Genomic DNA, 16,248 nt, shown 5'->3' with positions numbered 1-16,248 from the left:
GCATTTACCCATATTCATAATGCATACATTAAAACAACACATGCGTGACATCTCAGCTCCACTGAGCATTTGAGAATACAGATGAATATATTCATCACAAGCTTTTTCTCAACTTGTGCACAAAGCCACTCTGAAAATGAGATGTGATTCACAGGTGAAATATCCCACGTGTTTACCTTTGCTTTGCATTATCTATAACAACGTTTTCAATTTGAATTCAATTATTATGTTGTTAGAGCAGAGATATTGTTCTCAGGCTTTACACCTTTGATTGTTTATCAGTCTTTGTTTGCTGTTGTTCCAAAGTCCTGTTCATGTGCTGAATACATCCTGCATATGTGTTCACCATGGTTCTGCTCATAGTCCTGTGTCCGATGGCCTCCAGTTGGCCTATACATCATTAATCCAATTTAATGTAATTCTTTCACCATGGCATTCCACTCTCTGTGTGATTTAACTTGCATTTTCTGTCTGCTTTAGTTGGCCTGCAGTGTATCATGAATCTGATTCATCCTGAACTGATTTTTGTTATTAACGATGTCTCCCTGCATGTTTCTACTGTTTTAACCATGTGTGTATTTGTGTGTGTGTGTGTATGTGTGTGTGTGTTCATGCTTGTGGTATGCATGTATGATATGTGTGCTGTGCAGTGCGGTGAAGGGTGGATGCCGGGCTGCTGCCCCAGGCTGCTGAGCTGAGAGGGAGAAGCAGGAGGATGCAGTGGGTCGCTCTGGCAGTGGCCCTGGGGTGTGTGTGTCTGTCCCGGGCCTCGCACACCCCCACCCCCACCCCCACCTCCACACATACCCCTCTGGTGGACAACTCCGAGGAGGAAGTGGATGAGCCGTGCTTCGAGCCGTGCACGTGTGAGGTCAAAGAAGGCGTGCTGCACGTGCACTGTGATGGGCGCAGCTTCACGAATGTCAGCCAGGTACTGATGTATCATCACTATTCATTATCCTGCCATGTATGCGGGACCACACTGCACTTTGCTGCACTGCATGTGCTATTTCAAACATGTAGGTTGCGGGTAATCTGTATCTCATTAACATACCATATCTCTAAGTCTAATATCCTGTGACTAATGTGGCTTATGCGTGTTTCTAATTATTATATTCATGTAATTAATAAGATAACCAATCAATCCACCAATTAATCATTCAGGTGTCACAGTCGTGGGTCCGCCCATTCAAACTCAACCTCCAGAGGAACTCTCTGAGGCGTCTCTATAGCAACGGATTTCAGCACCTTAGCAACGCAGTGGCGATAAACCTTGGCAACAATGCACTCCAAGACATCCGGGTGGGAGCGTTCCACGGGCTGGCCAAACTGAGACGCCTGTACCTCCATGAAAACAAGCTGGAGGTGTTCCGAAATGATACATTCTCTGGCTTAGAGGCACTGGAATACCTCCAGGTAGGCTTGAGACGATAATCCATGTTGATTATCCATGATTGATGGATTATTGACCAATTGTCACAGATTACTGCAAATTGCTGTGACAGTAATGGTCAATAACTACCAGATGGCCTCAATGAATCTGCTTTATTGAGACCTGTGTGTTTTTAAAGCATTTTCTTTCTTTTTCAAATAAATGAGTTGACTACTGCCTCATCATTCCTGCTATGTTCAATTTACTTCCCCATTGCAGCAGTTACATGTAGTTCATCATATTTTCTGTTGCCTACCTGCAGGCGGACTACAACGTGATCAAGCGTATCGACAGCGGTGCTCTAAGGTTCCTCTACAAGCTCCGGGTTCTCATCCTCAACGACAACCTGATCCCCGTCTTGCCTGCTCATCTGTTCAGGTTAGAATCTGATTATCACACTGCAAAGCTGTTGAATTGTGGAGGTTCTTCACCTGTAAAAATAACAATGCCACATACAATGACTGGCCAGTCTGTTTTTCTGCAAAAAACACAAATGAAATGAGTCTTTCCATCTCATGCTTTTCACACCAGAAAGGATGGCTTAATCATCAAATAACAAGAAATTTCCCAACAATGAGAAGTGTGAACCTTATTTTCAGTTTCTATCACATTGTCCTTTTATGTAACCTAGCCAACTACCCCCCTCTTCCTGCTCCAGATCTGTGTCTCTGACTCACCTGGACCTGCGGGGAAACCGTCTGAAGAGCCTGGCATATGCCGGGACCCTGGAGTATGTCGGTCGCTCCCTGATGGAGCTACAGCTGGAGGAGAATCCCTGGAACTGTGGCTGTGAAGCGGTCCAGTTACAGCAGTGGCTGGGTCAGATCCCCTACACGGCTGTAGTAGGGGACGTCACCTGCGAGTACCCCTTCCACCTTCATGGCAAGGACCTGAGGGAAATCCCCCGCAAAGAGCTGTGTGCTGACCTCCCGGATAAAGAGTTACAGGGAGAGGGAGCTGGCCCAGCAGGCGGGTCACAGCCCCAGCATCTGCCCCCTAACTCTAAGCCCAATTCCCACCCAGGACGAGTCAGGCCAACTAAACCCTCTTCCATGGTTCACGGCTCCCGCCAGAACACACATACCTCCTCCACTTCCTCCTCCTCTTCCTCAGCAGAGCGTAAAGAGAGAGAGAGGCACCTAAAGCCGACTAAGAGGCCTCGACCCTCCAGAACGCCCCCCACGCCCCGCAGCCTGCTGCCCAACCAGAATCCCCCCGTGGCTGGCTACCAGACACGGCCCCCCATCCCCATCATCTGTCCCCTGGGCTGCACCTGCAACCTGCACATCACAGACCTGGGCCTGACTGTCAACTGCAAGGAGAGCGGCTTCTTTAACGTGTCCCAGCTCACGCCTCGGCCGCTCAACGGGCGCAAGCTGTACCTTAGTGGAAACCTGATCCAGAGGATCTACCGCTCAGACTTCTGGAACTTCTCCAGCCTTGACCTGCTTCACCTGGGGAACAACCGCATCTCCTACCTCCAGGAGGGGGCTTTCTCCAGCCTGACAAGCCTGAGGAGCCTCTACTTGAATGGGAACAACCTGGAGAGGCTCAGCCCTGACATGTTTCTCGGGCTTCAGAACCTAAGGTAGGATTTATTAAACACCCCGCTGGAATGTATTGCATTTTCTGTGAGATATTTGGGTTTTGTGTTACTAAAAGCGTTTCAAGCACTTTGCTTTCAGTGCTCTTGAAATAAATCCATAAACTGAAGTCACCTCTCAGCTTAGAAATTTAGACATCTGTTTCATAAACATGTGGAAATTAATTTCACTGTAATAACAGCATAGCACAGAGCAGAACATTTTGATTATAATGATGCTAGATTTTGATTGAAATGAAAGGTGCCCATTCTTTTCCAGGAGTGTCATTCGTTAGTCACGCTGCCTGATGGCATGCTTCAGTTGGGGTGTGAGTCTGGTATGAGTGACAACGTGAAAATTAATGCTTTTTATATTTGCATACAGAGGTGTTGATAAGATGGTGAAATGTCTGGGAGATGCCAAGAATGTGCTGTTGCAAAAGAGGCCATTATAAAACAGAGTGATGCATGTATCATTGTCAGAGATTAGGCTTACCAAGATAATTCCTCTGCAAATAATGTATGCTAACCATAGCAGATATCTAGTGTAAGTAATTGTATTGTTTCAACTGATATTGATTCAATGAATTAAACATTGTAATGTTTGATGAAGACCATATGTCAACTTTCATAGGAGGTGTGCTCTACAACAGAAATATTACAATATTTCACGTGATACCTTTATATTCAGAACATGATTTAGCTCTCTTGTTCTTGGTTCCAGAGTCTCTGTATTTAATGGAAAGGTTCAGAAATTTTACAGGCCTATTAATTTAACTATTAATTTAACTATTAATCACTAATCACTGCTAGTGACACTAGAGCAAGTCAATGGTATACAAGTCATTTTCAACCAGATGTATTACTTATTTTCAACATTACTGCAGCTATGGAAGTATATGGGATGGCTAGCATGCGAGGAAAGGCCTCTAAAAATCCTTAACCTTCCCTTAAATTCACCCTGAAGCAATCTGTAAAATTATTATTATTGGAAAAAGCATCAAAACTCCAAGTTAACATTTTACTTAACACAAAATGATGATAAGTCGTGGTGAGGCAAGTGTGCGGAAGTATCTGGTGTCATCTATGTAAAATTACACAGTATCATTTGAATTCAACCAATGAGCTGCCAACAGTGAAAATACACACCAAATTAAATCTTTCACTCTTTTTTTTTGTTTTATAGCAGTGATAGCTGATTTCTGTCGTGTCCAGTTCGTTCTCTGTGAAGAGTAGTGCGGCATCACGAAATCAGGAGTGTTTCTCATTTCTGATTATAGGGGCTAAAAGTGAATGCTCACTCATTTGAGCTGCTCATTCAAATTGAACTTTCTTTGGGCACAGGAAAGACATTACTAAATAGTGACATTCAGTGATATGCTCCTCTAATGTAACCATGCCTCATTTACCCTCTCATTTCCATAGCCCTTCTTCACTGTCTATGCATGTACAGACACTGTAAGGCTGTCCTCTCCTCTCCTTAGGTACCTTTACTTTGAGTACAACGAGATCCGTGAGGTGGATCCCGGGGCCTTTGACTCCATGCCGTCCCTCCAGCTGTTATTCCTCAACGCCAACCTACTGCGGAGCCTCCCTCTGGGCGTGTTCTCTGGAGTTAATCTAGCGCGCCTCAATCTGCGAAACAACCACTTCCTCCAGCTCCCTGTGGAGGGCGTGCTGGAGCACCTCACCGGACTGGTACAGGTGGGTGCACTAATACAGTAGCGCTAATGCCGATTCTGATCTACTAACCTGTACACACAAGCGTTTTACACATGAAAATGGGGTAGATACCTGGCTACCTGGAGACTTTTAGTGTGTTTGACCCAATTCATATGTGTTTTGAGTAGTGGCAATGGCAGGGCGCAAAAATGGAGGAGGAGATTATTGAAATTGATCATTGCCATTGTATTACTAAACCAAAACGTGCATAATTTTGTATGGTATTTAACGTAGCATGTCCTAACTTCTCCCCCTGACAAAGCCGTGGCTGCTGTGTTATTTGCTCAAAGGCACAACAGGCAGAGACAAAATAAGGAAGACAATAACAAGAATAACAAAGAAATTATAGATTGCCAAGTCATATTATGTTATCACATGCTTGATGAAATTCAAAAAAACTAACTGGAACCTCAGACCAAGTGGAGTCATGCCATACCTCCATCGACAAAACATCTGGCAACCCCTCGTCCCCTGGCCTCCGGCTCAGCTACAGTGGGAAATCACAGTCTGCTCTCTCATCTGCGTTGTCTATTGTTTGGAGAGCGATGCTGTGGCGTGTGGGACTATGGTTGCGCCTCAGGTATTCTAATTGGAAAATTGCGACTGACTTGATTTGCATAAGTGATCTTAATAAATCAGGAGCTAAACTGGAGAAAGCTGCGCCCATTACGTTTTTGCATGGTAGTAATTAGCACACCTCTAAGTAAATACAGCCCTTAAACTGTATAAAGTCTTAAACTCACAGTTACTAGTACACCTTACCTCGTACATTCTGGCCGTAGCCTTGCATTATGTGAATGGGTGCTGTACACAACGCACTGATAAGGACCGAAGCAGAGGTTTTACATTTTTTCATCCTGCCTCCTCCCACTTCAGCAAGTTTAGTATACCAGGCACTTCTTAGAGAGCCAGAGGGGAATGAGGTAAGGTGGGTGTGGATTAGCCTGAATGTCATTGTAAATTTACGTTTTACTTTGCTCCGTGAAAATTCCTAATCCTAGGTAGTGAGGGTCAGGCTAGCAGTTCAGAGGCTGTTCCTTAGTGGGGAAGTGGTTTATGAGCTGGAGGAACCATGTAGAAATGTATTATGGTTGTTTGCTGTCATAGACCTGTGATGTCCAAGACAGACATGTTAGAGAGCATTTTTGCAGGCAAACAAAATGAAGGGCTGCAGCAAAATTATTAGGGAGAAGGGGCAGAGTGCTTTTTCAACAGCAGGGAAGCTCTTTGCTCATGGATTCCTTGCCGTGTTTTGGACCTGTGATGCTCATGGGGTAGACCATGGTGCTAACACTGCCTACTGGGGCCAACAATGCAAAACAAAAAAACACTATGGACTTATGGTTCTGTGAGGTGCCGTGGATAAAAGCATTCACCAAATGGGATACACTATGAGCCGTATTCATAAAACTCAGCAACAGCATTGCGGTGTACAAAATCTGCAGCTCAGTAATTTGAATTCATAAATTTACCAGGGCTGTCATTACCTTGACAAAGCCACATTACCACTGCAGAGAATCTGTAGAAAATAATGGACAAAGTGACAGTGATTTCTACTGGCCTGTTTGAAGCTCGGAAAGTGGGATTTCTGGGCAGTGACATGTTGTATGTTTTGAGCCAGAGTTTGCGCAGTAGAGTAAAAGGGTGAAGCAGGCGGAGCCAGGGTGAAGCCCCCAACTGCTGGAACAACCAGCCCATATTGCTAATCATAAAGCACGCCCATGTGTAGCCTGGAGCCGCTGTCATCGCCAAAAACAGGATTATACAGACACGCACTGAAATGCACTGAACCAGACATGCACTGAAATTCACTGAAATATCTTCCTAATGGCACAATTAGGAAGAAATTAGCTAATTAAAATTAGCTATTGGGACTATAATTTTTTGTAGAAACAAGTGAATTAATAACACAGACAAACTAATCTTCCCCCTGAAAACCAGTGACAAATTATGAAAATAAAACCAAACATCAGAGTTGATACAAAAAAAATTACTCTTCAAGAAAACATTTGCCTTTTTAAGTAAAAGCAAAGAGAATGTTCTGTAGTTGACATATTGTTTAGCCTACAATTATGTACGTATGGCAATTAAAACAATGATTTAGAGCGCATCGTTGCCAGCCCCTAAAGAAACTTGTCCACAGCAGAATCTCACCTTGGCTTGCCTTGACCTTGATTATCCACCTGTGTGAGCCGCATCAAGCCAGCTAGAGATGGACAGAATAAGAACAGAAGTAAAATGATTTTGCCTGCAAAAAAAAAGCAGAAATTCTGTCACCCCTGGAGAAGCAGAATAATTTAGTATAAGGTTATACAGAATAACCGCAAATGAAAATATTGTAATGAGGGCTATCATTACAATAAACATGAAGCGCATATCTAGTAGTTACATAGATATCTTTTTAAATGTCCTTTTCAGAGCATATTTCTGTAGCCATATAGGTGTGTGCAAGATACCATATGTAGCCTACAAGACTGCCAAAAAACATACAACAAATTTCTCGAACACCTTGTTTACAACTTGGAAAGGTGTCTACTATGTTATACAAGTCTATTTTAAAGGAAAAATACTCCCAAAACACTGTTAAACAACAGCTATTGGCGATGTAACTTGCATTTCTGAGCCAATTTTGCTGTTTGGTGGTGTGTTTTTCTTATTCCCATGGATAACTGGCAAAATAGACAGCGTGACGTCACGTTGAGATATTTCCAGCAGCTACCGTGGAGTTTGATAGCAGAAAATTCAACGATCTAAAGCATCAACGGTAAACGTCAGGTTTTGGTGTCAGACCCTCAGAATAAAAGATCAAGGGCTTCTGTCTACACTTACCATGTTGCACCATGTTCGACAATCATACAGGGAGAAATCCATCGCAGAAGAGGCAGAGATAAGTTCTCCACTGACAGTAGCCTCAGTAGACCGCAAACTCTTGCTCTCCTGCTCTTACTATCGCTATCGCTCTCTCCACCTACACATAAAACCAACAGCTGCATGCAACAAGTTGAGGCTCTCTTCTCTAGGGGTTGTTGAAAGTCGTTCTGGGAAATGCAGGAAATCACTAACGGAAGTAGAAGTAGACGAGGCAGGCTGAGGGAAAAATGGAACACCAAAAAAGTAAATTACAACACTTCATCACGAAATACCTCCAGGAATGCAGTGCACATCACAGGCTGTTGATATCTAACAGGGTAACAGTATCCGGGAGTGGATTTATTTTTCCTTTAACCCATTTCAGTTGCCCAGTACTGTATACATGGCATCTTGCATAGGCCTATATGGCTATTAATACATGCTATGAAAAGGACATTACGCAAAAAAACAGCAATTGTATTTTCATATGCTGCAGATTTTTCCTCAAATGCCATTCCTTTCACTTCTGTTCTTTATATTATTATTATTGTACTCAAAAAACATGGACATATTACATATTACATATTCATATCAATAAGGAAGGAAGGATAGGGTTGCCAGACTTACACCCAGGGGCGTCATTTCACTAAAGACTGTAGCGAAGTCCCTGCATCTAATACCATTTGCCACCAAAACTTCCAAACCTGCTTATATTGACAAAATTTCTGGGGACTAAGTGGAACAATTTTGTTGACAGACAAGATACTGCTGTTTGGTCAGTGTGAGCAATTATCAGACACACGGCTTAGTTGGAACATCCTGAATGCTCCCCTGATGTGATTTTTTTATGGCTCCCAAATAAATTTCAGGCAGTTATTGCTTGATCTTTGCTCTCCATTATAATGATAAAAACCACAAGATCAAATTCACTCCCTCAGGATAAAGTCTGGCAATTGCCACCCACAATTGATGCAGCCACTGTGAAGGTAGTGTTTTTCTTATTGAAAAACCTGAATTATTACTAGATCAGTCTACTGTCTGACTAGAGAAGTTACTATGTTTTTTTCCATGTGGCTTGTATGAATTTCTCACAGAACATGCAAATGTTCAAAAGGGAGGGGTGATGCTGCAAAACACAAGCCGTAAAACTGACCCAATAATTCATATTCATGAATAACTCAATGACACACAGGTGATAGGAGGTGCCCACTTGATTACCCCACTGACATACCCACAGCCACACGCTACCCTGTGACATTTAGATTAGGTGGCTCGTGAATGATGCTGCCTCTCTGATAGTCCTGTAGATTTAGACAGTTTAGCTTTGTAGCTAAGCATATCATTCTCTGAACGTCCGAATTGGGCTTCTATATAAATCCTCGCCATGGATTATAGGGATGGGTCATAAAAAATATTTGAATATATGTTTGCAGGGATTTCAACATTTTCTAAAACACTGAGAGGTGCCAAATCACCCAAAAAGTGCAGAAAATTCACTAAAAACACATTTCTCTTCATTTTCATAAACAAAATACTGGTTTCATGTGCCCACATTTTAACTACATCTAGCACCTGTCTTGATAACTGAGGGTGTATCACTCCTGTTCGCAAAAAAGCTTTGATTGACAAGTTGACAGCCAATCACACACTAGGTGGCCATGCGTGTAAATTCCAAACAATGTTGGACATGTTGGACAGATGCTAGCACATGAGAGGGGATACAGCCCATGGGATCAGTATGAAAGCAAACATTACCTGTGAATAAAAAGAGGTGGCTACTTGCAGGTAGTTGATTGAAAGAATGAAATCAGGTGTCAAACTTTGCAAACCCACAGAGTGTTGGCTTTGTGCAAGTTGACGCCCCGGTGTTATACAGCGATGTATAATACTAATAATAATTAGTGACTAATACACTCGCACAGTGAGAAGGAGGGTGGTGCGTTTCCCAGGAGTAGGATAGTCGGGACAACAAATGCAACCGGTGATATTTACTGTAATTCTTGACGTAAAATACAGTGTTTTGGTCACACAGTATGTACATACAATGCCGAGGTTTTGGTCATACAATGTTTATTTAAAATTTCACAAACCCCGATTTTCAATATTCATTCACACCAATTTATAGTCCAAATGGCTCATTACCATGCAGAAAGCTGGAAAATTGCATTTTTCAATGGAATGGACCTTTAATAGAGTGGAACTAACTATGTAGTGCTCAAACTGAATAAAAGCTATCGCCGAGGACCAGCCACTACTGGGCTTCTGGTTTCATTTAAAAAAAAACTCCACTCCTCTCTGGCATTGTTTGTACTCACCCTCCAGTAGGAATTATGTCATTATCAAAGCCACACATGGGCAAACTTCAGAAGGTAAAGGACCATCTTGTTCGGTGTAAGGTGTGTGGAATTGAGTTGTTGTACCATGGCTCCGCAACAACAATGCTGAATCATCTCAAAAAGCATCCAGCTATTTCTGCAAGCGAAGAAGATGGGCTAGCCAAATTAGCATGACAACATTTGTGCAAGCTCCTTGGAAGCGTGACAGAAACCGAACTGAGAGAAGCTCTGCCTTCATTGCCAATATCATTGCCAAAGATATGCAACGGATCAGTACTATAGAGAGCAGAAAGTGATGTAAGTGATTCTTTTTGTCCATAATCTGCTTTAGCCATTATAACGCGTGGCACACTCAATACAATAAACAAATATTGTTTAGACCACGCACTGAACAGTCGGCAATGAGAAAATGGACTTATGTACATCCCTGCTGGATTATTGCACAGGGGATTGTTACATCACATCCTGTGTATTGATAAAAAAGAAAACACTGTAGCGGTCTCAGCCTATAACGTCACACTAACCCTGCTGGTGAGTTTTATGAATAACCACTTATGTAAACTGAACGTTATAGTGAACTGAAACCTTCATATAAAACCTGCAGTACATGTGCTAGCATGTTCAAGGAGGGCACAGTGTGAGTGAGCGGGACAGGCAGCAGGACAGGCTCTTGACCCGGTCTATGATTTCAGTACCTGACTCTACTGTTATATATATAATATAATGTCTTTGCACAGCCATTCAGTAAGTGCATAACTAATATGTTTTCATGACATTGACTTTATAACTGGATAGTATTACATTATTGCATTATTATATCCAACATTAGTCAATACTGTACATCACCTGCATATTTCAAAACACACTACTATGCTAATCCTCAAAAATCGTATTTCCCGTGTGTCCTTGTTTGTGAAAGGCAAAGGCAACAGAGAAAACATTTTCTTGTTGCCATCTCATTACAGTGTAAGCTATTGGTTTATTCTTCCACAAAAGTGACAGTTTCCAAGTTACTAATACAGAGCACAAGGATGTCTCCGGCAGTATCTATTTTTTGTTTACATTTGACAAAGTGATTCATGAATTTTCATCGCATAGAAGGGCAGTAATTAGTTTCTATTACACACCGACACACACTGTGGTGTTCTCTGTCTCTCCAGGTGGACCTGCAGCAAAACCCGTGGGAGTGTAACTGTGAAGCGGCTCCTCTGAAGCGTTGGCTGGAGGGGCTGAGTGCTGTGGTGGTGGTGGGAGAGGTGGTCTGCCATTCCCCTGAAATGACCAAAGGCATCGACCTCCGCGCTCTCTCCATGGAGCTGCTCTGCCCAGAGCTGGAGCCCCAGGAGGACCAAGAGCAGGAGGGGCAGACAGCCACCTCCGCAGCCCCAGACGGAGGTGTCTCGGTCGGCTACCCCGGCTCAGGACTGGGCCCCCTGATTCCTCCGGGGAAGGACTCCATCCCTCTGTCGGTGTTAGTGCTCAGCCTGCTGGTGTTGTTTGTCTCGGCGTTCTTCGCGGCAGCGGCGCTGATCGCCTACGCCCTGAGGAGGAGGGACAAACTGCCGTTCCGTCGCCAGGGGGAGGTAGACTTGGCCGGCATCCAGATGGAGTGCGGGATCTTCACCGAGCAGACGCATCACCACCACCACCACCACCACCACGGCCTCCCGGAGACGCCCCCTCTCCCTCCGCCGGAGCACAACCACGTCTACGACACCATCCTGCCCCCGGAGCCGGCCTCTAAAGGCCCCGACGCCCCTTCAGCCCCGCACATGTGTAGCAGCCCCGTCTACAAAGAAGAGCAGGACGCCGTGGTAAAACAACGACAACCGCAGCAGCAGCAGCAGCCGCAGCAGTTTGCAGGTGCTAAAGAGAGCGAGGGAGGTTATTGCTCTGCGGCGGAGAAGGAGAGGGAGTGGACTCCGGAGGTGACGTCATCACCCATCAGCACAGTTGCCGGGGCGATGGGACCCCTCGCCGGCCTCCACGGAAACGGAATCCTCTGCCCCACGGTCATCGACAGCCAAGGCCCCACCCCCAAGGTAGAACTGGTGGACTGCCTCTTCAGAATCCCCGCCCCCGAGTTCAGAGACCTGCCAGACAGGTACACGCGGCCCCCGCCCCGCTACCCCCACCCCCCGGACCCCAAGCAGGACGCCAGGCCCGACCAAACGCTGGTGGTCACCACAGCCAGCTCCGCAACAGGCAGCGGTAATAGCAGCCAGAGTGAGCAGGCAGCAGGAGAGCAGAGAGCCAGACTGAGGACCACACCAGACTACATGGAGGTACTGGACCGCTCTTACCAGTTTTAACACTCCTTCTCCTCCTCCTCTTCCTCCTCCTCCTCCTCCTGCTACCCTCTTCTCCTGTCTCCTCATCATCTCCCTCTCTGGCGATGAATCATCCAGTAACAATGACTCCTGTACAGAGGCTGGCATGGCTTTGAGAGGAGCCTGTGGGGGAGCGGGACTACAATACACAGTATGTTTATTCCTGGATAACGAGCTGAGGTCAGTTTTGTACTTTCCCACTATTGGCTTATAGGTCAGGATTTGGCAAGGATTAGCTGATCCCAGATCTCTGCCTGGAGGCAAAACGTCAGCTGCAGCTACTACAGTATTTTTTCATCCTTTATGCCTCTCTATCGTACAGTACTGAGGCAGGGGCTCTTTTTTCTACTCCCAGCGCCACGATGAGAGAGAGAGACAACGTGGTGGGCGTTAGTGTTCATATTATCACTCTCAAAGATCTGCGTGGAGGTGAAACACACCAGCTCTCGCTCTCAATGAAAAACATCAAACACAGAGTCATAAACTGTGACGCCTGGAAGGTGTGGAGTGAGCTGGACGAACGGACAGACGGACGGACGGACACATAGATGGAGAAAAGACAGAGACACAGAGAGAGGGAGAGAAACGACCGAAAACAGCCAAGTGCCTTAGCAACGAACAGCCAGCAGTGTGGTCAATGCTTATTTTTCTATGAATACAGATCTATTTATCTAAACAAAGAGGTTTGACTACTAACGGATGGGATGCTGATGGACGACTGAGACTTAGGAAACCGACCAATCAAAGCCGCCGAATAATTGCATTCCCTGGATGAGCCAAAAATAACAATGTACCCAGTCAGTATTGGAGGTGTTTGTATGCAGTTCAGTTCATTTCTGTTTCATCCAGTTAACTTAATTTGCTTACATACATCCAGTTGAATTTTTACAGGGCTAGATGAGGGACATTTTCTGACTTATCCAGGAAAAGTTGGTTGCAGGGTGAAATCGAACAGGGTTCTGGGTAAGCTTGTATGGAAGAAGAGATACAGAAGTTACTTTTTGAATGTGAGAGAAAGCCAGAGAAGGGCGACATAGGACAGTGTGGCAAAGGATGCATTTTGGATTTCTTAATCTCCCAGACTTAATGGGGCCACGAGGACCTCCGCTCCACGTTTTCTTTCATCGGACAAAGGCACCGAGGTTATTGTATTGATTTTTAGATATTTCTCAGAGGAAATTTGAGTGGCAAAAAACAAAGGACAAAAACCAGGATATGAAGGGATTTTTTTTTTTTTCCCAAAATAAAAAAAGAAAGACACTTCTATCAACTATCGATTATTATCTTTTACGGAGGTACCTTTTTATGCTTTCATCTCCTACCAATATTAGAGGCAATTGTGAATATATTTATTCTTAGTTTTTGCGTGTTGAAGCTCTCCTGTAAGGGATCATGTTATATTAATGTATAGGATGATTCTGCATCTGGTTCAGCCTTCTTACCGCCGACCCAAGAAATACAATAAAGGGTGCTACATAAACCTTGAGATGACAGCTATTGTGTGACAAATTGACACACACACACACAGACACACACACACACACACGCACATGCATACACGCACCGTGACCCCTATAAATGCACACTCACTCTCACTCTCCATTGCCCTAATGGTGCATGAAAGTAACAGCTTGAGGTATGCTAAGCCTGTAAGCACGTCCACACAGCGTGTTAGAGCCATAAAGATCAGATGAGAGTTGAGCAAAGCTGAGAGCCTGCAGGGTTCTTCACACTAAAGGATGGAGATAGACCCTAATAGCGTGAAGTCTAGCACATTAATGGTATGAAATCAATACAATCTATTTGTAAAATAAGGACATGTATGGCTGGTGGCCCCGGGGCCATGTGGTGAATTGCTCTCTCTCTCTCTCTCTCTCTCTGTCTCTCTCTCCCTCTCTCTTTCTGTCTTTCTGATCTTTCTCTATCCGCTCTCTGTTTCTCTCTCCTTTCTCCCTGTCCTCCCTTTCTGATTCGCTCTCTCCTTTTTCCCTCCTCTCTTCTTTGCCCCTTTCTCTCTCTTGTTCTTTCCCCTCTCTTATCTCTCTCTCCTTTCTCTCTCTCTCTCTCATTGCTGTGGCTGTCAGCTCAGCCTCACAGGAGATGCGGAGACGAGATGCTGTTCTATATGCTGCTCATCACACAGGTAGCTCGCATAGATGTGTGTGTATGCCTGTGTGTGTGTGTGTGTGTGTGTGTGTGCTTGTGTGTGGGTGTGCACGTGTGTGTGTGTGTGTGCGTGCTTGAGTCAGGCTGCTTTTTTCTGCTGTGCTCTTTCCATCCCTCGGTGATGAGTGCAGTTCTTCAGACGCCTCCTCACTCACAGCGTTCAGAACTCTGTTGCACAGATAATCCCCCTGCGTGTGTGTGTGTGTGTGTGTGTGTGTGTGCGTGTGTGTGTGTGCGTGTGCGCGTGTGTACGTGCGCGTGTGCGAGCACAGGGGAGTATGTGTGTATGCAGGGGGGAATGCGCCTATGTGTGTAGGTGTGTGTTTAAGAAAGTGTGTGCATCTGGGTGTTTGTGTAGTTGTGTGTGTGTGTGTGTGTGTGCGTGTGCATGTGTATGTGTGTGTATGTGTGTGAAGGAGAGAGTGTCTGAGAGAGAGCGAGTGCGCCGCCACAGCCTCAGTCCAGCGTTAATCCTCTAAGCTGTGTAGTTCACTCATGCCACATCAGCCCCATTGTGTCTGCAGACAAAGAGCCCCAGTTAAAACTAAATGCCAGTTAAAGGAACACAAACGACTAATTATAGCATCATTCTCTCTGTCCTATTCTCTCTTTTACTCTCTCTCTCCTTCTGTCTCTTTCTTTCTCTCCATCGTTCCCTTTTTGCTTCCTCTCCCATGAACTAAGAGTGTCTGAATTTTGCAAAGCTTACAAAACTCACGGTCCTGGTCTTGTTCCAGCTGTGTGTGTATGTCACCGTGTGCTTTTGGTTGTGTGTGTGTGTGTGTGTGTGTGTGTGTGTGTGTGTGTGTGTGTGTGTGTGTGTGTGTGTGTGTGTGTCTCCCCATATGTGCATATGTGGGGCATGTGTGTGTGTGCGTGTGTGTGTTTGACTATCTGACAGCTTTGCTATGGTTCATGTGTTTGGGTCCTGTCAGAGCTGTCCTGTCACTGTGTGAAAAAAATCATTCATTTCCCAGAGTCGAGGATGAAAGAGTCTTTAGACTTCAAACGCCTGTGGGCCTCTGTGGCTTAGATTGCCTCTCGCTCTTCCTCCACCGCGGTGTCATTTATTCCTTTAAAAACAGTGCGGCTGTGGCATCGGTTAAGTAGAGATGGCAGAGACATGGTGAGGAGCTGGACAATTAGCCTGATTAAAACACTGTCATTCTGCGTAATAGATTCAGGGCAAGCTGCGATAGGCCGATCCTCTCTCCTCCTCTCTCTTTCTGTGCGTGTGTGTGTGCGTGTGTGTGTGTGAAGGCATAAAACCGTATTCTTCTCTGTATAAACATGCGGGGTATTAAAAATGCACAGTTGGCCATGGTTTGATGTCGGTAAAAAGCGATCTATTTAAAAGTCATGGTGCATAGCTGCAGAAGCTTTGGTGTTTGGGCATGACAAATAGTTGTGGTAGAGCGGTCATCACACACAAACACACACAAACACACACACACAAACATTTCTCCATCGGTTGTGTCACTGCTGCAAATGTACGCACATACTCTACATACAAATACAAATGCACAAACAAACAGTCTATAAATATGTACACATACTGTACATACAAATGCACATACGGACACAAACACACGGTGCCTGCTGCAGCGCTGTGGTGTTGTTTGGTTGCTCTGCATTGCAGTAATCTGCTCCACTCTTCTGCTCTCCTCTCACCCACAGACAATCACTGGCTCTCAATGGACAACATCAGCAAGGGAAATACCTACAGAGAGAGAGAGAGACATAGAGAGAGGGAGAGAGGGGGGGATGCTGGAAGGAAGAGGATGATGAGAAGGTTGGGAGAGACGGAGCAAAGAGGACAGAGAGAGATTT

The 16,248-nt window shown here is 44.9% G+C and overlaps 1 protein-coding gene across 1 annotated transcript; it reads left to right on the top strand.

Moving 5' to 3' along the window:
• Positions 1-715: 715 nt before the first annotated feature.
• Positions 716-12,234, top strand: LOC139656543 (SLIT and NTRK-like protein 3). The gene is made up of 6 exons (XM_071534159.1): positions 716-931; positions 1,165-1,416; positions 1,695-1,810; positions 2,091-3,020; positions 4,499-4,718; positions 11,083-12,234. Exons 1-6 carry the CDS (start codon positions 716-718, stop codon positions 12,232-12,234), a joined length of 2,886 nt encoding a protein of 961 aa, XP_071390260.1.
• Positions 12,235-16,248: the final 4,014 nt, after the last annotated feature.

Source organism: Centroberyx affinis, unplaced genomic scaffold (genome assembly GCF_046629955.1).
Source record: "Centroberyx affinis isolate AG114_WGS23_722 - 3 ecotype Tasmania unplaced genomic scaffold, CSIRO-AGI_Caff_v1 ptg002495l_1, whole genome shotgun sequence".
Lineage (NCBI taxonomy): Eukaryota > Metazoa > Chordata > Actinopteri > Beryciformes > Berycidae > Centroberyx > Centroberyx affinis.
This window is presented reverse-complemented; position numbering and strand designations above follow the sequence as displayed.

What these genes read in the sequence shown, in the direction of transcription:
- LOC139656543 (XM_071534159.1), top strand. Translation starts at nt 716, where the DNA reads ATGCAGTGGGTCGCTCTGGCAGTGGCCCTGGGGTGTGTGTGTCTGTCC. An exon ending in GCTTCACGAATGTCAGCCAG is followed by an intron (nt 932 to 1,164) that starts GTACTGATGTAT and finishes TTAATCATTCAG; the next exon opens with GTGTCACAGTCGTGGGTCCG. An exon ending in TTGCCTGCTCATCTGTTCAG is followed by an intron (nt 1,811 to 2,090) that starts GTTAGAATCTGA and finishes TTCCTGCTCCAG; the next exon opens with ATCTGTGTCTCTGACTCACC.